Source organism: Ambystoma mexicanum, chromosome 12 (assembly GCF_040938575.1).
Source record: "Ambystoma mexicanum isolate Mex_15411 chromosome 12, UKY_AmexF1_1, whole genome shotgun sequence".
In the NCBI taxonomy this organism is placed as follows: domain Eukaryota; kingdom Metazoa; phylum Chordata; class Amphibia; order Caudata; family Ambystomatidae; genus Ambystoma; species Ambystoma mexicanum.
In genome coordinates, this window is record NC_090936.1 from 1,096,565,324 (window position 1) to 1,096,591,164 (window position 25,841).

A 25,841-nucleotide genomic window follows, 5' to 3' on the forward strand; every position below is an offset into this window, starting at 1 on the left:
GCTTTGCAAAATTTCGATTTTAAAGCTTCCAGGATTATTAGAGACTGAAGAGCTGACAAAATGTCAAACAGACAATATCTGGTCAAGCTGTGCATACCATGCAATCAATTAAGTGCCTGTGACCAACAATCTACTTGCCATAGTCAACTATGTGGCCATGCAGTTAACTAGTCTTAAAATTCCTCCAAACAAACATTGGCCATTGAAGTGCCTGCTAAAACGTAATCCTGTACACAATGAAACTCTGGGATTATTTAATGCAGAGTGCCATTGCATCGATTACACGTTTTCTACTTTTGAAGACTATTGGGTCACATATGCCTTTTAGAATTCTTCAGAAAAATTAATATTTACTCACTCATCTGTCCTGTAGAGAGCCAGAGCATGTCCTGTGAAATCAATCACATCCTGGCCCAAATCAAACTTCTTGTATATATCCCTCATGGTGGTTGTATTTGGATCCACACCATCAAGAGTCTTAGAGTCCTTCTCATCGAAGTTGGCAACGTAGACTAAAAACTTCCTAAACCGTCGCTTTTCAAACAGGCCCATTAAGCCTAAAAGAAAACCAAGTAAGTAAAAAGCAGGTCAGAAAAACATATTCCAACAAAAACAATCTTTATTACTTACCATCTATTCACATTCAACAGGCTAAACTAATCTATGAAAGGGGCCAATCAAACTCCTCCTCCTCCCACTCATCAAAAACTATGAACTGTGGTTGTGATACATGGAAAGGTTTCAAGTTTACCAAATACTTTCTAGCATCTGGCCTCTCGTGACAGTACAAAAAAGTATCATACAAAGCAACTTAAATGTTTTATAACAAAATGAATTATCAATGTAATTAAAATTGAAGGCCCTGTGATGTACAAAAGCTCTTTAATCCACCTAATGAACACTATCACTCTGAACCCATGCTCAACTGGGTGGGGATTTTCCACTTTATCTGTGAAGTAGGGTCGTAATAAGGAATATTCCTTTGGTGTTCTCCCCCCACCAAGCTCTGCAGGCTCCCAAAAATGTCAGGTGGCATATAAAGGGCATATACATTTCTATAGGAATTCGAGCAAGCCCCCCATTTGCACCACTATCCCGCCCAACGCCCTTGGGGTGACAGTTTGTCGAGCAAGATCAAATGGTTTTACCTCCATAAGCTTCCTTCCAGGCATTAGACAATGAAAGGCTGTCAGGTGAGTAAACTGAGGGTATTATGCAGTTTTGTGAGACCATCATCCATGCCTTTTTCTGTCAACACAATCCTCCCCTCAAACAACCACTACTAGTTCTACTACAACTACTACGTGCCCAGCACTAAAGATACTGGGCAACTGATCAATGTAAAGGTTACACACTTTGCTTTTACAATAATGGGAATTCCCAATTTTATCACCTCACATGGAGGGTGTGCCACCTCCATTCCAATGACTTTTCAAGAGCACATTAAACTGCCAAGTGTATGCATCTAAAAATTCCCATAATTTGCACAGCAGGTTGGAGTGCGTTATTCTATCCATTTCTCTTTTTTTTCACATCAGTCATGGGTTGGCGCTCCAGCAAATTCTGAATCGGCAGAGCCTTTCGTGCAGTGGTATTCAAACTTTCATAACGACCCCTCGGGGCATTGATTAAACCTATCGTTTCCTGGCCCTCCCCCTACCTAGGGGTTGCGCCCCTCCCCCTCCAGGGGGACCAAAGGGGTGCCTAGGCTCTTTAAAATGTCAGCAGATGAAGTTCAAGGCAGAAGGGAATAGATATGGTGGCAAACAATCTGGCCCCAAGATCTATAGGTATTTGGAATGAATTCTGTCGAAGCCACTAAAGGCGGATGTAGTTGGAATGGTTAGAGGTAGCTGTGTAAAAAACAAATGCAAGTCCTCCCTCTTGCACACATTATCGAATGGGGATTTTTACGGGTAGGGCAAGAAATAAGGAATTACATCAGGTGACCTAGGTAGAAGTTGTTTAAGAATTTAAGGGGGGAGTACTGTGCAGAATATCCTGGAATTGGATTCCTGCCTGAAAGTACTGGACAAAGTGAGAACAAGGGGCAGCCGATTGTCATCAGACATGACTGATGGGATTTACAAGCAGAGCTTGAGAGAGAAAAGAGTGAAACCTGCTGAGATGCAGGAGACTAATGATAGGCCAATGGTTAGGTGCACTTACAGAATCGGATGTGCACAAAGATGGTAATATTGAGTTATTATGCAATCTTTGCGTTTTTAGGTTGCCTGACTGGAATCCGGATACCGATGGTGAAGACCTAATTTGGAGTACATTGGTCCAAAATAGATGGTTACCAGCCATGCTCTGCTCAGGTCTGTTAGATGTAGAAGTGGAGGTTTGCTAGGTTTCCTTCTGAAGCATTGTATGGTTCATATTTATGGCCTGAGCACAGAAGGTTAGGGAGGATGGTATGGTATGGTAATGTTTATTTATATAGCACCCATACACATGCAAGTGTTTCAAAGCGCTCAAGGAGGGAAGGAACACGGGAGGGGGGGGGGAACAACAGTCGCTCAGAGCCCTTGAATTTCTGAGACGATAACGGTCTGCACTGGCTGGTGAATATGATACATTTAACAGTTTAGATATAGCAAATAGGACTGCTGACGATTGTGCGTTTTTTTTTCAAGTGCACATTAAGGGGTGAAGACATGGGAGAACAGACAGAACGATCTTCAGGCAGGGCTGTATACAGAACGTGCAAGTGCGGGAGGGTAAGGGAAGGGCAGGGCAGGGGAGGGGACCAAGTGCGCCCAGTCAGTAGATAGGATAGGTTATTTATAACATGCTTAATACCCAGAGGTTTCTAAGCCCGGACCCGGGATCGAACCTGTGTTGCTCCGTGTCGTCTTGCTTCCAAGACGGGCACGTTGCCCCTAAGCTATGCTCTCGAGACCAGAAGCAACATGTGAAGTGCGGAGAGAAGCTCTCTAGGTTTTATTACAAGTGCAGTGGGGTGCAGGGCCTTGAGGCAAGTTCAGAAGGACTGGCAGGGATGGCTGGGACCTGTGAGACTCTGAGGTACACCAAGCGGCCAGTCAATACGCTGTGTGGAAGGGGGGGGGGAGAGAAGGAAGAGCATAGAGCTAGGTTAGCAGGGTAGGGTGAGAGAAGGAAGAGAAGAAGAAGGTATTGAGGAGTTTCTGGAACTTGAGAATTTCAGGCTAAAGATGGAGGGTGGCAGGGAGGCTGTTCCAGAGGGAGGCACCTGCTGATGAAAGGGATCTCCCTCCAAATCTCTGCTTGGAGAACCGGCTCAATCGCAGAAGGTTGGAGATAGATGAGCAGAGGGTTTGAGTGGGACAGTATTTATGAAGGCAACGAAGGCAAGTAGGTCCCAGGCCCCAGAAAGCCTTGTGGACAATGTAGATGTCTTGAACTTGATCCTTGCAGCCACAGGGAGCCAGTGAAGGGATTTCAGCGCTGGAGAGATGCGATCCCTGGGCTTGAGGCCAAGGATCAGTCTTGCGGTTCTGTGCTGGATGAGTTGCAGAGGGCGGAAGCAGGGAGGTTGAGGAAGAGGCTGTTGCAGTAGTCTAGCCTGGAGATAACTAGGGCTCTGGAGACAGTGAGCCGCTGAGGGAAAGTGAGCAAAGGTAGAGTGCCTCTAAGGAGGTGTAGTTGATGGTTAAACTTTTTTGAAATATCAGAAATGTGAGAGGAGAAGGAGCAGAGTCGAAGATGACCCCAGGTTTTTGGCCTCACAGGTGGGGTTAGGCGCTGGGCCAAGGGAGGCCGGCCAGAGTGAGAAGGAGAAAGCAGAAGCCGGTGTCCCAATGCAAACAATCTCAGTTTCACTGGCATTGAGACAAAGGTGGTTTGCAGCACACCATGACTGAATAGCGGACAGTCAGTCAGGTATGAGTGAGGCAGAGGAGGAGGTGGCAGCGGAGGCTGAGGGTAGCCTGAAGGATATTTGCGTGTCATCCGCATAACACTGGAAATTAGAGGTGAAAGTGGCAATCGCACATGCCAGAGCAACCATGTAGACATTCAAGAACCAGGATAGGTTAGAACCCTGGGGAACGCCACAGTGTGCGAGGGTGATAGTTGAGAGAAGCACCAAGTTCGACCTGGGATGGGCGGTTGGAGAGAAGAGAGGCAACCAAGCCAGAGCCTGACCTGCGATTCCCAAGGTGTCACGAAGCCGTGAGATCTGGATGTTGTGGTTAACCGTGTCAAAGGCGGAGGAGAGTTAAAGGAGAATGAGGAAAGAGGGAGTGTTGGTGTCTTGATTTGAGAGCAGGTCTTCACGGGTGTTCAGAAGAGCAGTTTCCGTGCCTCTGGATGCTCTAAAGCCAAACTGATGGTCGTGGAAACAACTGAAGGATTGATTCCATGTGGAGGTTTAGCTGAGATATACCAGCTTCTCCACGGGTTTGCCAAGTAAAGGAATGAACGAGACTGGGCAGTAGATTGACAGAATGGAAGGGTCAGCAGAGGTTTTCTTGAGAAGAGGGTGTACAAAGGTGTGTTTGAGAGCAGTTGGAAAAACTCCAGTGGAAAAGAAGAGGTTGCAAAGGGCAGCCAAGGCTGGTGCGAGGGAGTCAATGTTGTCCATGAAGGTTTTGGAGGGGCAAGGGTCAACTTGTGTGGATGAGGCCTTCATAGACCAGACTTGTCTGGTGACCTCATCAGGTGTGACGGGAGAGAGAGGAGAGAGTCGAAGTAGAGGTGATGCCAAGGGAAGCACATATGTTGGTGTGTGCTATGGTGTGGGGGGAAGGGAGGAGAGGATGTCTTGGGTTTTTTGTGAAGTGTGTTGCCAGGGCCGAACAGAGGTCCTGGGTGCAAGTGACACAGGAGGCTGTTGCAGGATTGGCCAGCTCCTTGCAGACTTTGAAAAAGATGCAGGCTTGAATAGAGACTCTTTTCTTGGAGCGGATTCAGAGTCGATATTGCCTTTGAAGAAGGCTGCAGGCCAGTTTGTCAGATAGTCCACTAGACTCATTCCATTTTCGCTCAGCTGCCCTGCACTTGCGTTTAAGGGCAGCCAGGTCGGAGTCGTACCAAGAGTTGCACTTTTTGGAAGGCTTCAGTCAGACCATCATGACAGCGGCAAGAATATGAAGAGTGTTGGAGATTGAGTGATTAAGGGCAGTGAATGCTGTGTCAGAGTGGGTGTCAGCTGCAGGAAAGGGAGGAGGAGAGTTGGTGGATGCAAAGGCAGCCACTGTCCATTTTTTCATCGGTCTGGTGATTTTGAAGCCGCGTGGCTGTGCCAGGTGAGTTGCTGCCATTGGAGAGCTTCAGGTGAGTTGATAGAAGAGAGTGGTCAGTCCAAGAGAGAGGGGTAGTGAGAGGGATAGAGAGTGGGATGTCAGTGGAGATGAGAGCATCCAACGTGTTGCCCGCGGTATGAGTAGAGTCGGACGGTAGAATAGAGAAGGAGAGTCACATAGGTGTCAGAAAGGTCCAGACAAGTCAGTCAAGGTGGATGTTGAGGTCACCCAACAGGAGGAGGTGAGAGGAGGAGGAAGGAGAGTAGAGAAGGGGCTAGTTCGGCCCACTCCGAGAGGAAGAGAGTGAGCTGTCCAGGAGGCCGATAAGGTGGCCACGTTGAGAGAAAATTTAGGAGAGAGAGAGAGCCTGCAGACTAGGCACTCGAAAGAGGAGTATGTCTGAATAGGGATAATAGACACAGGTATCCATTCAGGGAAGATCAGTGCTACTCCATCACCTGCCTTCTTCAGTGTGGGCGCAGAGAGGATTTCAGGGAGGAGAGTGTCAGAGCTTGTGACAGAGCTGTTTTAGAACCATGTTTCAGTGATGGCGAGCACATCAAGATCCACGAGTTCAAGGAGGTTGCAGATATCAGTTGACTGTTTAACAGCAGAGCAAGTGTTAAGGGTGGCAATGTGGCGTAGCTTTACAATAGGGCTCAATAACTTCCAACCCTGGGTGAGCTCGCTCTTTCTCCCCTCGACGGGTTTCAATTCATTTTCATTAGTAATTTATATTTCTTTGTTAAGTAATCCACCATTTTTGTTATAATATTTCCAATATTTCAATTGTTTATTTATTCCTAACCAATCAGTGTTTCAAAATTATTGCCAATGCATTTCGGACATCCGTCCATCATCAGGGCTATCAACACTTTTTGTTATCAATCAATGATATTCACAACACCATGACCCATTGGTTCACCCAAACGTGAAATCGTAAAGTAAATGCATGCACATACCAGGTTAAAGTTGTGTTCCATCATGGCGTTCACATCAATATAACAAGTCAAAAAAATATACGAAAACATCCATTATAGATCAATGTTAAACTTCATTTCACAATATAGTATCATAATATACCAAACGCTTTCTACCTGTTTGGTTTTTCGTCCCCAGAGTGTATGTTTACCTCTGTTGCCAGTATCCTTATCTAGCGCGTATCATCTGAAACAGATATTTATACATATATGTCTAACTTTCTGTGGTCCCCCTCCTTCAGTATTCCCACTCAACCTCCTCTTCCGCTATGCTTACCTCTACTCTCCTCTACTGCTCTCCGTACGCGACAGCTATTCAAAAAGAGCTGCCGCCACTCGTAACAACATTTATCAACACTTCTCATTCCTGCGCATGCGCATTACTATGCGTGATGCCGTAATGTGTTTCACTGATCTCCTCCGCGCATGCGTAAATGTGTCTTTACAACACTTCAGAAATATTATACATATGACTATCCCTAGGATCAATATGTACTTACCAATAAGATTGAGTTCACTGTTAGGCAGCGATTAGCTGCCTTAAGTCCCACAGGGAAAAAAAACCCTGCGGGACGTACTGTGAACTCCAACATTAGACACATTATTACAACTTACACCCTTAATAAGTAGTGTTAAGCTGCCTTAAGTTCCACAAGGCATAAATTCCACCATTTTGTCAGTCACGATTCTTCTATACTTTTCACACATATTTTTCATCATAGAAAACACATAAAATTCAACTCCTCATTAATGCCCCCTGGTCTCAGGGAGTCAAGCCGGTCAATCCAAAACGATTCTCGTTGATTCAATCTTCTTCCCAGATCCTCATGTGCATTATTCTGTCTAATAGTCTCCAAGACTTGAATCCTCATCTGGTTGATGTTATGCTTCATTATATTCCAATGTCTGGCTACTGCCGAATTCGGATTGTTATTTCGAATACACGATCTATGTTCGTTCCATCTCAACTTTCCTGGTCTCTTAGATTGTCCAACATAGTAGATTCCACACGGGCACTTAATACTGTATACTATATTCGAAGTGTCACATGTTGCGTATCCCTTAAGTTTTATTTTTTCACCTGTACGAAGGTGATCAACTGTATCCCCTTTTATTATGAAGTTACAGTTACTGCAATGCAAGCAGGGATAAGTTCTTCTTCTCAATATATCCATTGCTCTCTTTTCAGGTCTTGTTTTTACCAATCTATCTCTCAAGTTTGCACTCCTCTTATACGCGAAGGTTGGTAATTCCCTGAATAAGTGTTCAACTCGCATATCATTGGTCAATGTACTCCAGTTCTTCTTAATTACACTCTTTATCTTGTTGCTTTGTACTGAGTAACATGACACATATACAATATTTGGTTCCTTCTTCTCTCTCCTTGTACCACTTACTGTGGATTCCATCACTCGTTCTTTAGCAGATTCTATCTCCGCTGGTTTGTACCCTCTCGCTTCAAACCTCCTCCCCATGTTCTCAATTTCTACCGCACATGTTCTTGGGTCATTAACAATCCTTTTTACTCATCATTTGACTGAAGGGCAAATTTCTGATTAGACTCGGTTGGTGAAAACTTAGTCGATGAAGTAAATTATTTCGATCTGTTTCTTTTCTGTAGATGCCGGTCAGAAAATCATTGTTGTGAATGCGTATTTCTACGTCTAGGAAGTGAATCCGTGTTCTTGAGGTTTCTTTTGTAAATTGTATACGTTGATCAATGTTGTTGAGATAGGTGAAAAAATCATTAAAAGATTCTTCTGAGCCATTCCATATTCCAAAGATGTCATCTATAAATCTGACCCACATTGTTACATAATTTCTCCATACTGCATGATCAAGTACATATTCCTTTTCAAATTTGTGCATGAAAGTATTTGCATATGTGGGAGCCATTGAGGCCCCCATCGCTGTCCCAGATTTTTGAATAAAGAATTTGTTCCTATATTGAAAATATGAATTTTCAGATATAAACTGTAATACCAAAATGAATTCCTTCATAGCTTTCAAGTCACCTTCCTGGAGGAGTAACCATTCTATTGCTTCTAGACCCAGGTTATGTGGAATAGAAGTGTAAAGGCTCTTCACGTCAATTGTAAACATAATCGAAGTTTCTGTAAATACATTTTTCTCCAATATTTCCAAAAAATGATTAGTGTCTTTGATGTAGGTATCTGTCTTTTGTATCAATGGTTGTAAAAACTGGTCAATGTATTGACCCAATGGTTGTAGTACACTGTCTACTCCAGAGACTATCGGTCTACCTGGTGGTTTTGTGAAACTTTTATGTATTTTGGGTAGCGTATAGAAGTTCGGTATTCTTGGATATTTATTCGTGAGAAAAGATCGTGTTTTGGCACTTATCCATTCTAATTCCTCTGCTTTCCCCAGAAGTTCTTCTAAATTCTTCATTATCTCAATAGTTGGGTCATTATCTAGCTCAGAATATACATCCGTGTTTCTGAGCCGATTCATACATTCGTCATGATAATCTTGACTGTTCATTATTACAAGTGCTCCTCCTTTGTCTGCTGGGCGTATAGTTATCTTGTCATCTCCGTATAATGAACAGTCAAGATTATCATGACGAATGTATGAATCAGCTCAGAAACACGGATGTATATTCTGAGCTAGATAATGACCCAACTATTGAGATAATGAAGAATTTAGAAGAACTTCTGGGGAAAGCAGAGGAATTAGAATGGATAAGTGCCAAAACACAATCTTTTCTCACGAATAAATATCCAAAAATACCGAACTTCTATACGCTACCCAAAATACATAAAAAAGTTTCACAAAACCACCAGGTAGACCGATAGTCTCTGGAGTAGACAGTGTACTACAACCATTGGGTCAATACATTGACCAGTTTTTACAACCATTGATACAAAAGACAGATACCTACATCAAAGACACTAATCATTTTTTGGAAATATTGGAGAAAAATGTATTTACAGAAACTTCGATTATGTTTACAATTGACGTGAAGAGCCTTTACACTTCTATTCCACATAACCTGGGTCTAGAAGCAATAGAATGGTTACTCCTCCAGGAAGGTGACTTGAAAGCTATGAAGGAATTCATTTTGGTATTATTACAGTTTATATCTGAAAATTCATATTTTCAATATAGGAACAAATTCTTTATTCAAAAATCTGGGACAGCGATGGGGGCCTCAATGGCTCCCACATATGCAAATACTTTCATGCACAAATTTGAAAAGGAATATGTACTTGATCATGCAGTATGGAGAAATTATGTAACAATGTGGGTCAGATTTATAGATGACATCTTTGGAATATGGAATGGCTCAGAAGAATCTTTTAATGATTTTTTCACCTATCTCAACATTGATCAACGTATACAATTTACAAAAGAAACCTCAAGAACACGGATTCACTTCCTAGACGTAGAAATACGCATTCACAACAATGATTTTCTGACCGGCATCTACAGAAAAGAAACAGATCGAAATAATTTACTTCATCGACTAAGTTTTCACCAACCGAGTCTAATCAGAAATTTGCCCTTCAGTCAAATGATGACAGTAAAAAGGATTGTTAATGACCCAAGAACATGTGCGGTAGAAATTGAGAACATGGGGAGGAGGTTTGAAGCGAGAGGGTACAAACCAGCGGAGATAGAATCTGCTAAAGAACGAGTGATGGAATCCACAGTAAGTGGTACAAGGAGAGAGAAGAAGGAACCAAATATTGTATATGTGTCATGTTACTCAGTACAAAGCAACAAGATAAAGAGTGTAATTAAGAAGAACTGGAGTACATTGACCAACGATATGCGAGTTGAACACTTATTCAGGGAATTACCAACCTTCGCGTATAAGAGGAGTGCAAACTTGAGAGATAGATTGGTAAAAACAAGACCTGAAAAGAGAGCAATGGATATATTGAGAAGAGGAACTTATCCCTGCTTGCATTGCAGTAACTGTAACTTCATAATAAAAGGGGATACAGTTGATCACCCTCGTACAGGTGAAAAAATAAAACTTAAGGGACACGCAACATGTGACACTTCGAATATAGTATACAGTATTAAGTGCCCGTGTGGAATCTACTATGTTGGACAATCTAAGAGACCAGGAAAGTTGAGATGGAACGAACATAGATCGTGTATTCGAAATAACAATCCGAATTCGGCAGTAGCCAGACATTGGAATATAATGAAGCATAACATCAACCAGATGAGGATTCAAGTCTTGGAGACTATTAGACAGAATAATGCACATGAGGATCTGGGAAGAAGATTGAATCAACGAGAATCGTTTTGGATTGACCGGCTTGACTCCCTGAGACCAGGGGGCATTAATGAGGAGTTGAATTTTATGTGTTTTCTATGATGAAAAATATGTGTGAAAAGTATAGAAGAATCGTGACTGACAAAATGGTGGAATTTATGCCTTGTGGAACTTAAGGCAGCTTAACACTACTTATTAAGGGTTTAAGTTGTAATAATGTGTCTAATGTTGGAGTTCACAGTACGTCCCGCAGGGGGTTTTTTCCCTGTGGGACGTAAGGCAGCTAACCGCTGCCTAACAGTGAACTCAATCTTATTGGTAAGTACATATTGATCCTAGGGATAGTCATATGTATAATATTTCTGAAGTGTTGTAAAGACACATTTACGCATGCGCGGAGGAGATCAGTGAAACACATTACGGCATCACGCATAGTAATGCGCATGCGCGGGAATGAGAAGTGTTGATAAATGTTGTTACGAGTGGCGGCAGCTCTTTTTGAATAGCTGTCGCGTACGGAGAGCAGGAGAGGAGAGTAGAGGTAAGCATAGCGGAAGAGGAGGTTGAGTGGGAATACTGAAGGAGGGGGACCACAGAAAGTTAGACATATATGTATAAATATCTGTTTCAGATGATACGCGCTAGATAAGGATACTGGCAACAGAGGTGAACATACACTCTGGGGACGAAAAACCAAACAGGTAGAAAGCGTTTGGTATATTATGATACTATATTGTGAAATGAAGTTTAACAATGATCTATAATGGATGTTTTCGTATATTTTTTTGACTTGTTATATTGATGTGAACGCCATGATGGAACACAACTTTAACCTGGTATGTGCATGCATTTACTTTACGATTTCACGTTTGGGTGAACCAATGGGTCATGGTGTTGTGAATATCATTGATTGATAACAAAAAGTGTTGATAGCCCTGATGATGGACGGATGTCCGAAATGCATTGGCAATAATTTTGAAACACTGATTGGTTAGGAATAAATAAACAATTGAAATATTGGAAATATTATAACAAAAATGGTGGATTACTTAACGAAGAAATATAAATTACTAATGAAAATGAATTGAAACCCGTCGAGGGGAGAAAGAGCGAGCTCACCCAGGGTTGGAAGTTATTCAGCCCTATTGTATGGATATTGTTTCAGAACCTAGTGCCTAGGTTCAAGGGTGAGCCCCCACAATTGATTGCAGAAAAGTGAACAAGTAGCAACAAAGCAGTGCCCACCCTATCCTCTAATTGTAAATGTGGAGTAGCTTGCCATCCTTAAAGGTCTTCCGCAGGGAGGGGGCGCATGGGGCAGTGGTACCCCCTCCTATTCCCCGCCATCCCCCACCGAGGGTGGCAAGGTGGCCATTAGTAGATGGAGGAGTCAAGGTCGACAAGGGAGCCGGGACAGAAGGGCAAGGCCCAGGCATCTGAACAGAGGAGGCAGAAGGTGTAGTGGGCAAGGGGTCCTGCGTAGAGGAGAGGAAGGCACAGTGGGCAGCCTGGCCGGAGGGGGAGGAAGGTTAGCGAGGCGAGGGAGAAGTCTATCAAAGAGAAGAACGTTGGGTTGAGGACCCTGAACCATGATGGTTCTGTTGAAATAGACATTAATAAGGACTCTGGAAATGGTGAAGAGGTCAAGGAGGACATCCAGCGAGTGCCACCATTAATGGGAGAAGAGGCGATGAGAGAATACAGACCATGTAGCGTAGCGAGTCCATAAGTCAGGTGAGTTTACGAAGAAGAGGATGTCAGTGACATGTCTCTCTGGCGGAAGCCTTGATATAGGTGTCTGCAATAGGAAGGCCTGGGATGGAGCTCATGGTGTCCTTTAGTTTCTTCTGGACAGATTTAGTGATAGGGGAAGGATAGATGATTGTGAAACAGTTGGAGAGGATAGAGATAGATAGTGACATGGCAGGCAGAAAGGGACGGGGGGGGGCGTAGGAAGACACTTGCCAGGCTGAAGCCCTAATGTACTTGGAGGAGGGGGTAGGGAGGGACAGAGTGAGGTACGCCTTGTGGGAGCACAAACAGCCACAAAGCACAATCAAAAATGGTTATCAGCAGGGAAGATGAAATGCAGCACACTAGGAGGACTAAATTCGACTTTAAGACAGGGCAGGTCGACTTTAAGACAGGGCAGATAACACAATCAGTTACTGTCAGGGCTAGAGAAGATGAAGAACAGATCTGGGAAAGTGAGGTAGCCAGAGCTGGTGCAGAGGAAGGATTTGCGAGCTAGTAAAAAGAGCCGACCTTTAGAAGAGTGATCAGAAGTCTATTTGTCACTGTGTGTCTAGGTAATATGGTGGTTTCCTCGGCCTCCATGTGTGTGGTGTAGGAGAGGACCCAACAAGACCTGGCCAGACGGAGCAGACAGGGGCCTTAGGGGTGGGCCTTTGGTGAGGGGGCCAGCTAAATCCTGCCAGTCCCCGATAGGTAGTAAAAGGCACTCCAGCAGCCAATGGCAATGGGACTGCACAGCACAGCAAGGAATAAAAGGAAATTCACTTTAGCAATTAGAAATGGCGGCAGCCATCTTAAAAGGTGCCACAGTAACGTGTGATCAGCATCAGCAGGCATCGAAATGTTAATGCTACCATGCGCGTTGGTTATGCGCAAAAATGAGTTTGGGACAGGCTCAACAAATAAATATTTTCATTATTATTTTCCTGTTAAGCAAATTCGCTGCATTATCCCAGGGAGGTGCAGTGGTTTAGGGAACACGTGCACCTACATTGTAGCAGGATGCTAGCTTGAGGGATTTCATACATAAACATTTGGCCTAGGGCAGCTGAAAATGGTCTTGTCACGAAGTTGCGAAAGTGAACTGTCTTGTGCAAAGAATCTTTTAAACGTTCAGAGCTGGCTCCTATATGAAAGAAAAACTAAATGAAATACAAACTGTCCCCTTCAGGCTTCATTTTTCAGCAATCATTGCAAATCCTAAGAGGGTACATTTCATTAAATAAAAGACATCACAGCCCATTGTTACAACAAAACAAAAGGAATGTACTTCAGAATGTTTCAAAGTACCTTTGAAAGAGTCAGGGTCAACAGAAGAAACAGGTATAGGGCTTTAATGCAGCATACAACATCACTACGACTCGAAATTCATGTAGGTAGAACCCGCAATATATCTGCTATATTATATAGGCTCTGTCAAATTCAAAGACCTGTGACTATTCTCTCCGCATTGTGACCTGTACTCCTACTCTATTCCTTACCCAATCACTTCATACACAGCTTGCCAGTTTACCTATAATCCATCTGTGCACCCTTGCATGATATTTATACAGGAAAGTTTGAATTCACAGTAAATTGCATTTCAGCACCACAATACTATTAACAAAAAAAATGAGGGCTTAGACTTGACGGGCAAACACTGCAACTATAGTGAAAAAAGGGTCATTTGCACCCATGCTATAATTAAATGGACAATCCCTCTCAAGTCACTAACTGCTGAAAGCCTCAAAACCAAGAAGTCAGACTAACTTTTATATGCATTGTTCAAGGTCCAAGGTGGTAAACTCTATTAGAGTCAAACATGAACACCTACAGAATCCAAAATACAAACAAACTATACCGATTGTTAGGCTCAACAGGGGACAACGAACCAGCCACTGGGCCTGGTGCAGTGCCCAGTATACCATAATGGGACTGTGGGCCACTGCCCATGGCCGGGCTTTGTTACGATGGCTTCTGGTCATAAACCCTGGGACATAGGCTTCAGCCGTGTTGCATGCCCCACAAATCAACCCACAGTAGACATTAACCATAGCCTGCAGCCTGGCCAGTGGCTACTAAACCCACATAATTGGACCTTGTACCACTATCCATGGCTTGTGGGCATGGCCAGTGGCCACAATCCCAGGGTAGACCTTGAGGTTATGTATGTAGCACTACAGTGGAGTCTAAAGGGCACAGAAGTGCAACTAGTTAATACATAGTCTTATTATGATGACCCTCATTTTTATAGAGAGTCAGAGCATGTGTGAATCCTACCCATGTATGTTAATAATATGGGGAGGGGGTTATGAATACTAATAGATGGTGATCTCGATCACACTGGGAGATCCACTAGGCTAATGGCTAGCAGCGCATTGTAGATCGACGAGTATGAAAATATGGAGCTGTGTAATCCATGGAGGGCTCTACATCCATTAGAGCAGGAATATACATACTACTCCTCAGTACAAGACATGTCCTCTAAAACATACCCAATACTCCTCTCAACAACTCTGTTGCATTATGTCCTATCAATCCAAATACTCCTATACACGTACGCTGTGATCTCCCTTGTGGTGGTCAAAACAGAACGGATAATGCTGCTTTTCACGCCTTGTGGAAATTTAAGCCAGCAGCCTTACGGGATATTGTTTGAGCCTACACAGAGAGCACATTCAGCAATCTTTTACAGTAAGGGTACAGTTCAGTAAACGAGTACACTATGGCAGGCCTTTAAAGCCTATGTGCGAGGAATAGTTATGTCGCCAGTACAGGGGTGGGGAATACTATCGAGCATGACATGGCTTCAAGCGAAGCCGAGCTGCACAAACTGGAGAATATATATGCCATCTCCCTAAGCAGTACTTGTCCATCAAAGCTTAATAGAGCACGCCTACTAGGGCACCTGAATCGGTTTGCCATTTTTGGGAGGTAAATTGCGTTTATTGAAGAACTCCTGCGCAGCGGATTCCCCTTACCTGTCCTGCTTCCTGTTCCCGGGTTTGTTCCCTCCTCCCTCCCACCCGCTAACATGATTGGCTCATCTGCAAACTGTGGTCGAGCGAGGCTCTAGGTCCGCACGGTAGAGATTCCAGCACTTTGACGGTGTATGCAGAGGTGAGGGCCTACTAGGGCACCTGAATTGTTTTGCCCGTTTCTGGGGGTACATTTTGTTTATTGAGGTGCTCCTGTGCAGCAGATTCCCCCGACCTGTTCCCTTCCTCACACCCCACCCAGATTGGCTCAATCGCCGCTCTTAACCCACCCTGCCAGGGCAGCCCTCTGCGGCCAAGAGCCCCAAGGCAAAGGGAGACTCCTACAGCAGCGGCTCCAGACAGTGTCTGCAAAGTGTCAGCAAGGGAGGCCAGGAGCCAGCCACTAACGTATACTAAGCCCTTACTACCTAGAATCACCCCCCCCCTCCATCAGTGGCACATAACAAAACAAGCACCCTGCACCCCTTTCACCTAGTTTAAGCTCATCGCACTGAGCTCAAGAGAAGAACCAGCAGTGCGCCCACCTGAGTCCCTGGTGGCTGCAAAGGCAAATCCCAACCGCAAGCCAGCAGCAGTAGCTGGCCGCAGTACCCTGACATGACACACGAGGAACAAACTGCCGTCAACCAGCATCAACGGATAAGGTAGAAACGTACAAAGATATTATACGGAACCTAGGCCTCTCTCCCACTATACAGGACTCTCAAATCTAGGTGAGTCTTCCATCTCTGCCTATTTTGTGAAACCTATTGTATTGAGAAATCTAGGTGCAGCCTCCATCTCTGTCTACTATATTGTGAAACCCACCGTAATCTGAAACCTAGGCCATCTCTGCCTATTATAGTGTGAAACCTACGCCTCTCTCCTACTATACAAGACTCAAATTTAGGTGCATCTCTCCCGTACCCAAAACCGAACATAAAACCCTATATACAGGAGCCCCAAATCTAATCGTATCCAACAATAACTGCCTGTATACTGTAAAGCACAATTTGTTCGAAATCTAGGCCTCTCTCCCACAGCACAGCACTCAAATCTAGGCCTGCCTCCTCCCATACCCAAACTGCACCGCACCGTGGAACCTAGCCTTTCCCGCAAATTTCACCCGACTGCCCGACCAAGCGTCACAGACCAGACAGACACCATGCCACATACTTTGTCCAAGCAGAGCAGCACGCTGGCCCACCAGCAAGCCCATTGAGATCCACCGCAGCCGCCGCTAGCTCCGCAAACACTCAGCCCATGACTGCACTCCCTCAACTTGCAACCCCCACACCTCACTTCACCTCCCTCGTCAGACAAACCCACCTCACCCCGAACCACTATCCGTCCGACGTAGATCCCCGATGTGCGCAATTAAGATCGGCAAGATGCAGAGAGAGCAGAGAACATTGCCCCCAGAACATACCGGACGGCTCAGCTGGCCACATAATACAACACGCACCAACCACTCACCCACAAAACAGGTTCACACCATCTCCAATTCCCATTTAACCAGCCTTAGCGCAGCAAGAGCAGCTCTAGCCAAAATTCCAAGCTCCACACCCCCAGGTCCATCCAAAGGTCAAGAAAATGCCGGGACCAAGGGCACCCCCCTATACCCCTCCTTGCATCACCTTTCCTCCAACCCAGCTCGGAAACACTGCCACCACTCTATAGGACCCTGTTAGGCAAGATTGTATGTAGTAACCCTGGGGGAGACTACACCAGCCAAATGTTGGGTTACCTCTTGGCAATAGGTAACCCAACATTTGGTATAGGCCTGTACTAAACAAGTTGGTAGAGTGGCCGAGCAGCCAGGCTTATCTTAAGAGTGGACAATGTGAGCTGTAGGTTGTAACAGACTTTCACAATGACAAGTATTTATATCACACTTGTACTCAAGGTTTCCTGATTAAAATAATTATTAATTTAAACATTTGGTTTTAAAATAAGCCTTCTTTTGAAGAGAGCAACATGCAACACTAAAATACACTCCTTAAGTAAGTAGATACCCTTTTGGGATGGGACACATACTTCCCACACCCTGAGGTGACTTCAATTGTTAGGACACTGGACATTAATAGATCACCTTTCACACTTAAAAGGTAATACTGAAGTTATGGCAAAAAGAAAAGTTTTAGGGAAGAAAAATAATAAGTTATTCACTGTAGTGACTAATGTACTCTTAGTCCATAGTCCCCTTTCCTCCATACTGCATGGGCGTCCCTTCTAAGGGACAGGAGGCGGAACATTTTTCACCAGAAAAAACATTTTTCCCATTAAATTTAGAGGCGCGCCGTGGTGCGGCCCAGGGAGCATGCACTACCCTAACTCTGCCCTCCGGCGACACACCTCAGTCGCCATTGACGCGTCGACAATATAATTAACATTGCCTAATGACACCAGTATTATTAGGGGGGAGGTTGGTGGGACGTATTGAGTAAAGGGGACTATGGACTAAGTACGTTAGTCACTACGGTGAGTAACTTATAAGTACTCTTGCGTCTCGTCTTCTTTCCTCCATTCTGCATGAGCGAGGACAACTGAATGTAGCCCCAAGGTGGAGAGGATATCCTCCTTACGCAAATAGGTTCCTGAGAACCGCCTGTCCGAAAGCCACGTCAGATCTAGAGCTGGCATTGAAACAATAATGCTTGCAGAAAGCCGAGGTAGTAGCCCAAGTGGCCGCCCTGCTTATGACTTGCCAAGTGACATGGCACTGGAATGCAATGGCCGTTGCCTTGGCCCCGACTGCATGGGCATGCATGTTGGCCGGAAGCGGCTTGTGATGGCTGAGACCATCCAGCAGGATATGGAGGCCTTGAGCCTCCGAAGGTGACAAACACGGCATCCGATTTGCGGAAGCCCTTGGTCCAGTCCAAGTAGAATTTCAGGGCACGCACGACATCCAGGCAGTCCAGCACTCTGTGCTTCGTCCTTAGGATCGGCAAAGAACGTAGGAAGGACTATTCCCTCGTTTAAGTGGAAAGCAGACAGCACACATATAGAACGAAAGGTAGCAATGTTATTTGTTGAACACTTTCACTGCTGGGAAAGGGTTACCTAGATTTCATTGGAGGATTCCAACTGTTTAACTCTTATAAGAAAGTATGTTCTAACCTTTCTATTCTATCCTGAACCCTTGCTTTCGTATCACAGAATCTAAAATGTATATTGGTGCTTATGATAAATGCAATACTATCCTTGTTCTTGAAGTCACTCAAGGGTGTAGGAGCAAAGTATTAGCATAACCAAAGTGTACTCACCAACTTTATTGATTTGGAAAATTGATTAGAAAGTGTGCTAGACTATTACAAACAATTGCTTTTTTAAAGAATGCTTAACTAAAACTTGATGTGTAAATAAATATATATTTGTAACTGAAACCTTGAGAGTGCAAGTGTTAATTGGTTACTTATATTGACTGATTTCATCTGTACAGCTCTACAGCTCACTTTGACCCCTCTTCAGATGGGCCTGGCTGATAATCAGTTACACTACCAACTTGTGTAGTACAGACCTTCACCAAAAAGCAGGTTACCTCCTACCAAGCAGGCAAGTCTTATGTAGTCTCACACAGTGTGACTGCCCCAATTCCTACCAAAGAATCAGCCTCAGGACGATTCCGTGACACTTCCGAAGGCTCTTTGAAGAGTACCAAGCAGACGCCAGGAATGGATGTTCCCTCCACTCCCAGGGTCGCAGCTCCTTTGCAGGACTGCTAAAGATCCTCAGCAAGACAGGGTTCCTCCAGGACAGCAGCAGGAGTTGGTCGCCAGGCCTCCTTCAGTCGAATCTCCAGTTTCTTTGCAGGTCATACAGCTGGATCGGATTCTTGGCTTCTTCAGGTTACTCTAGGATCTCCGAGGAATGGGTGCAGGGGTCCTCTTATCCTAAAAGCCAGTTAAGAGCAGCTGCCCTTAACGCCAATGACAGGTCTAGCCCACATACACCCCAGCACTGGTCCAATCCGGACAACTGGCGGGAACACTCATGCATATCACTCGCACTGATACCAGTTTGTGGATTGGGACCAGAGAGTCCCAGCCGACATCCTGCTAGCAAACACACAGTCCTCTATTAGCCTGCCATAAGCTGCTTTCCCGGGCACTGGAAGTACTTAGAAGCATATTCCTGGCCTCACAGGCTAGGAAGAATGCTGAAGAACAAGATGGCAAAAGGACAGGCGAAAAAACCATGTGGCACGGACATGTTTGGACATTAGCCACAGTTAGTAGCCAAACGCAGTAAAAGCGCAAAGCCCCAAAAAGTGGGAAAAAAGTCACTGTTGCCACCAGCTTTTTCTTTTAGCACACAGAGTAACCAAAAATCCTCCGAGTGTTAGTCTAGGGCAAAACAAAACGTGTACCCCATTGTACTGCAGTGTAAGCTGCTTTGTACAAAGATAAGTTACCACAAGTGATACAAAGTAACCAAAAGTATTAACACGACTAAGGGAAACAATGGTTTCCAGTACTGACAGCCTGAAGGACATGTCTGTTTCCCCATAACATGAGCAAAAACCAGTGTAGTGAAGCTTAAGGCTTTAGTGCAAAAAGAGCAGGACAGAATCAAAACTAAAAGCAAAACGTTTGGGGGTTCCATAAAGCTGGAAGGAAAGGTGCAGTAAAGAGGAATCTTTCCTCACACTACCCACACCCTCACCCCTACCCTACCCCAACCAACACCTTTTCCCCACAAACGAACCCCCAGTTCACAGCTACTCGCCACTCCTCCACTCCCGCTCCTCCTCCCACTCCCAACCCGACCAGCACTTGCAAATTTTGGAAAAAAATCTCATAAATGTGCTTATTGCCTTCACCTTAGAGACCCGCAGAAACTTTGCTGGATTTTGAGGACTTGGTTTTTTTTTTTACCTGGAGAGAGTGTAAGCCTTTTCTCCCACTCATGTATTTTAAATGTGTTACTCGTGTTCTTTAATTATGGAGTTTTAGGCAACTCAGGCATCTTTTCATTTGTGTCACACAGCACCCTCAGTGCAGTGACACAGGGGAAGCATGTTAGGCTGTCCCAAGGTTTAAATACCTTCTCTGGGATAAACTACAGTTTCCCAGAAAAAGTAAAGTGAAATTGACTTTACTAGTCTTTTCAAATTCCTAGACCCAGCACACCCTATTTTACAATAGAGTGCTGGCGGGGTTACCTAGTATGCCCTATGTCTAGAAACTCATGTAGCAGTCAAATGCTACCCTTTCCTCTCGAAATGGCTGGTGGCAGTGGTTTTACAACGAAGTGCCATGATTTTTCCCGACTGCGAACACCGGTAGCGTTAAATCGCAGGAGTCATGTTTTTCAAGATGGCATCTGAGCCCCCTTTGTTTAAACAGGTACTTGTCTTTTCTCGCCATTTCTTTTTGGAAAGGTCTTTCTAGAGTTTGTCTCTGTATGCCAAACCAGGTTTGGTCCCTTTATTCCTACGCCTTTGGCGGGCTTCAGGGTTGAAGACCGCCTTTGGCGCCAGAGTGTCTGGGGTGGGCCCTGTTCTTTAGTCTCCTAGGAGACACAAATGCACCCTGGCCTGATTGGCTGGCTGAGTGTCCGGCAAAGACTGCCACCCTGCTGGCTGAGTGGCAGCTAGGCTGGAATGAATGGGAGGAAAATTGATAAAAAGGCGAGTCTATTGGTTTGGAAGGCAGAGTCAACCACCGAAACGAAAGAACCGAAGATGAGCTGAAGAGGACAGCTGCTGCCACTCCTGGACTGTTGGTTTGCCTGGTGAAACCCTGCTGCAGGTCCGAATCGCCAAGTTCATCTCGGCAGAGAAGCCCTTCAAGGACGACTTCTCCCTTTGAGATGGTGGGACCAATCAACTCGACATGTAAGCCACCTGGATACCATTCTCGGAGCTGGTTGTATTTTCCTCAGAGTGCTGCAGGAAACCGAATAACCAGGGATAGGGACACCAGTTTGCGTACTTGACTACAGCTACCGGAATTCAAGATTTGCCAGTGCCAGCTTTGACCAGTCCCAGTGTAGGAGTCCTAAGATGTCCTCCCTCTTGTCCCCACGACTGAGGCTCAGGAACAGCGAGATCTGCAGGAAATGCCAAGAACAGAAGTCTTCAGCTGCACCTTTTTCTTCATTGTAAGGTACAGTGAAAGCCCGACCGAGAGAATTTACCTCCCACTGCGAAAGTGCCTGGAACTTTTGCAACTTGCAGCCCTTGTCAGCTTGTGACCTAACATTTGAATCTTTCTTTTACGAACTACTTCTGAGAACTTTGGCAAAGACTTTTCCGTTTAACTATCAGAACTGCTTTGTCCTATACAAGACTTTAGCCCATTGACTTTGGCCTAACCTATTGCATTGAATTGGCTCCTCTGGTGAACTCAAACTATTTGCACTGTCTTTTGCCAAGGAAACCTCTTTTAGGGAAAGTGCATCATATTGACGAGTGAACAAAAAATGTACATTATCACACGGCCAAATGCTTTTGATGGCAAACCAAGTACTGTGACCTGCTAGTTACATTCATCTGGACCGATAAGGTAAGAGTGGCCTAGGTGGGGGATAGAGCAATAGCTCCGCCATGGAAGCCTAGCCCACTTATAGACAAGCATGCTACATTTGTTCACAAATTGCATTGTATGACATTCAGATTGCATTGAAGGGCCTCTCTCCCACTATACAGGTCTCTCAAATTTAGCAGGGGTTCTGGTCCCAAATTGCATTGTATGTTATGTTAGCGGTACTTGTATAGCGCACCGTCATCAACGGAATTGGTCCCCAGGCGCTCTGGCGGATCTGTAAACAGGAAGAGTGGGGTAGGGTTAGTCAGGAGGAGGAGAGAAGGAGAGTGGGAGAAGTGGTGTGCTGTTGGCAGCTTCAGCTCAGTATACACCGAGTGCTGGGCTTTGGTGCTAGTATCGGATCGGATGAAGGCCTCGAGTGCTGTGGGTGAAGTTTATGTGTTGTTGATGCGGTGCGGTAAAGTGCATGCGGATTGCTGGGAGAGAGATGGTTGTGTTTGTGTGGGTTTAAGTATGCAGAAGATTGAAGGTTGGGTTAGTGGGGTCTGTATCCTGGTCCAGGTACTTATGGTTCCGTTAGAGTTGTATACCTCTGGGTTCGTATGTTGCCAATTCCTCGTGGGCCGACTCGATTTGGTGGTGTTGCGCTGATCCAACTGTATCCTATTGAGTATGGTTTGGATTGGATTGGTGGGTGCGCCTGAACTTAATCTTCAGGTGTGGGACTGGGCGGGTGATAACTATTCTCAGGTGATCTTGTGTGACCCTGGTCGGTTAAGGCTTTGACATTCAGATTGCATTGATAGGCCTCTCTCCCACTATACAGGTCTCCCAGGTTCAGCAGGGATTCTGTTCCCAACTTGCATTGTATGATTTTCAGATTGTTTTGATAGGCCTCTCTACCACTATACAGGCTCCTCATATTTAGCAGGGTTTCTGTTCCCAAATAGCATTTTATGATATTCAGGTTGCATTGACAGGCCCCTCTCCCACTATACAGGTCCCCCAAACCTAGCAGAGGCTCTGCTCCCAAAATCTGCATTTTAAGGATTACAATACGGGACTCTAGAACATAGTTAGACTTGGTCTCAAGCACAAACTTAGCCTTATACTACCTTAACATACCCCTAGAGAGGACCAGACCGTGATGATAAGAGTTTCAACCACCCTCACCTTTTCCGAGAGACCTAGATAGACAGCCACTGAACTTTGTACTACACCCCCGACAACTGTACGCCCAGCTCCCCCAACCCCTCATCCCCCCGGACAACGCTCAGAGGATACAAAGCCAAATCACCTGAACAGACAGCACAAAAAAAGCACCCTAGCCTACCAACAGAAGAAGAAACTCCAGTACTGCCATCACAATACATTGCAGCCAACCACTCAACCGGCACCTCCGCACAGAGCACCAAAATGCCCCGGACCAGGAAGGGACACCGAGTAAGGGCACAAGACAAGGCCGCAGAGGACAGAGGCGCGCAAATCCAACCTACCACCAAAGCAACAACCGAAAATGGAGGAAACACCGAAACAAGAACAACCTTCCAAACGCAAAAAATTCTTATACCTTACTTCGCAATAACCCCCGAACCAGGACGCCCCAACAACACAGACATCAAGACACACAGAGACCAACGCGGGACAACCAGAAAAAAGACGAGAGCACCCAAGAAGAGTGTGGATAAACTCCGACCCCATCACCCCATACATCACAAGAACAGAAGGACACCCTCAACACCCATGCCACACTGGTCAAAACGATGACAAAGCTCTAACATCCAACAACCCAAACATCAACCTAAATGACCAATTCAAAGAAGAAGCCTTCACAGACCTTCACCCAACCGGCATAAATTAGCACCGTCATTGAACAGCCATACTTTCAATCCAGTAGACCACGTCAATGAAGATGCAGCCTTCGCTGATCCTCATCCGCCACCCTACAATGAAATTCGCTGATCACCATTCAACCCCTAATCAACATCAATAACTATGCACTGCAACTAAACCACAAACTAAAAAACAAGCAAAACTACACCAAAAAGATCCACTGCAACCTCATCAATGCAAGCTCAAATGTCCAAACATGCCACAGAAATATACGATCTGCTCTGCGACGGAGGGAATCGACATCCTGTTTGTAACAGAAACATGGATAGACAACTACAAGAACACCCTCCACTGCCTGCCCGAATACTTCAAATGTGTCCAAGCAGATAGAAAAGCCAAAAGAGGAGGGGGGCTGGCAAGCATTCACAAGGAACACCTGGATATCAAATTGGAAGACCCACTAAACATCGATAAATGCGAATCCCTAATCATACGCCTAGCAGTAAGCTCCAAATAAACCTGAAATTCATACTAATATATAGACCACCAACCTACGATGCAACCTCCGTAGATCCCTTCACAGAAGCAATCACTGTCCCAGCCATCAAACACAATCACCTGATAGTCCTTGGAGGTTTCAACATCTGGTTTGAAGAAGACACCACAACCGTACAAAAATCGCGAACCAGCCAACTTGAAGCAATGAATCTGCAACAATTAGTCAAAAGAGCAACCCACTTAGCAGGGCACACACTTGATGCAATCTTCGCGAGCAAACTACTCCTCACCACGGCACACCCAAATCAAATACCCTGGAGCGACCATCTCATCATCCCCTTCGTAATCAAAATGACCACCCCAACAGTCAGTCAACCAGACAAAACACAGAACACCATGAAAAGAAATTGGAGATCAAAAACTCCAACCTAATTAAACTCCAAGAGCTTAGCAAACCACAACAAACATTCATGGAAGAAGATGACCTGGACAAAAAAGAAGCTCTGCTGCATGTCTGGATTATAACTACTATAGACCACATCGCCAAAGAAAAACCCTTCACTCCTTCTCATAAACGGGCAATGGCAAAATGATTCAACCCACTACTTCGCACCATGAAAAGGAAAAACCGAAGACTAGAACTTGATTGGAGAAAACAAAACGACAATGCGAAAAAAATGAAAATCCTCCAGCACAACCGCACATACAAAAAGGAAATACAAAAAGCTAAGAGACAACCGAAACTACGACAACCGAATCTACGAAGCACCAAACACCCAAAAAGAACGCTTTAAAATCATAAACGAAATCAAAAACCCTCCGGGATGCAACACACCAACTCTGTCCACGAAACTATGCAATGACCTTGCTGACCACTTCAAAAACAAAATCACCAGCATCCAACAAACCATACAAAGAAGACTGCCTGATCTGACCACAATCCCCACCTACACCCAGGAGGGACACCCAAACAAACTACGGGGCTTTCCAGAAATATCAGTGGAGACATTTGTCAAACTGGTGAATGAAAGCAATAACTCGGGGTCTCCCAAAGACCCACCAAATAAATACAAACATTCTTAAACAAGGAACAAGCTGGATGGGCTTATTAAAAACATTAACCAACTCTTTGAAGAGCTAACCCAGGCTCCGAAACAATGTGACAATTATAAGATGAATAGAGCCTTTCTAGGTGAATCTATTGAGCTGTGGGAATGGCAACAAAATTTCAGGCATTTGGAGAAACCTATGAGCTATGGGCATGTAACCTGTATGCTATATACATTTAAACTAGCACAAAAATATCTTATTCTATGCCCCGGAGTCAAGCTCAGGATGATTTATGTTATTATTAAGACTCAACAATCTTCCAGTTATGGAAATAAGGGGCAGGCAAGAAAACAATTGCCTGTGCCCAACGGATTTGTAGATTGTGTAAAACCTGGAACCAATTGGAAAGTGCCAAACACATATTAACACTATGTCCTAAAATGGCAACTCCATATATAAAACACTATGGGAAATATGTACACAATCTGAATTACATCAAAGATCTGGAATTCGGGTACCAGAGTATCAATACCTTGAATCCCAGCCTCCAAATTGCCCTGTATAATTTATTTAATATAGGGTGCACAGACCTGGAAGAAATTGAGAAATCGAGAAATTGAGAGCCCATAAACTGGTGCGAGAATAACATTGATAAATAACTTTTGCATCAAATGGAAATGAAATGAAATGGCGATAGTGGATATGGATAGCAGAGTGTGCAATATGACCAATGTGGTCACTTTTATTCTATTTTATTTAATGACCGGATGTACTCAGTTGTTGGTATT

General features: G+C 44.7%; 1 protein-coding gene across 1 annotated transcript in view; it reads right to left on the minus strand.

Annotated features, from left to right (window-relative positions):
• The window catches only part of GDI2 (GDP dissociation inhibitor 2), a 404,570-nt gene that overhangs the window by 202,471 nt on the left and 176,258 nt on the right, over positions 1 to 25,841 (minus strand). Inside the window, exon 5 of the mRNA XM_069629650.1 lies at positions 359 to 557. Coding sequence (XP_069485751.1) covers positions 359 to 557 — 199 coding nt within the window. The remainder of the gene's footprint in view (positions 1 to 358; positions 558 to 25,841) is intronic.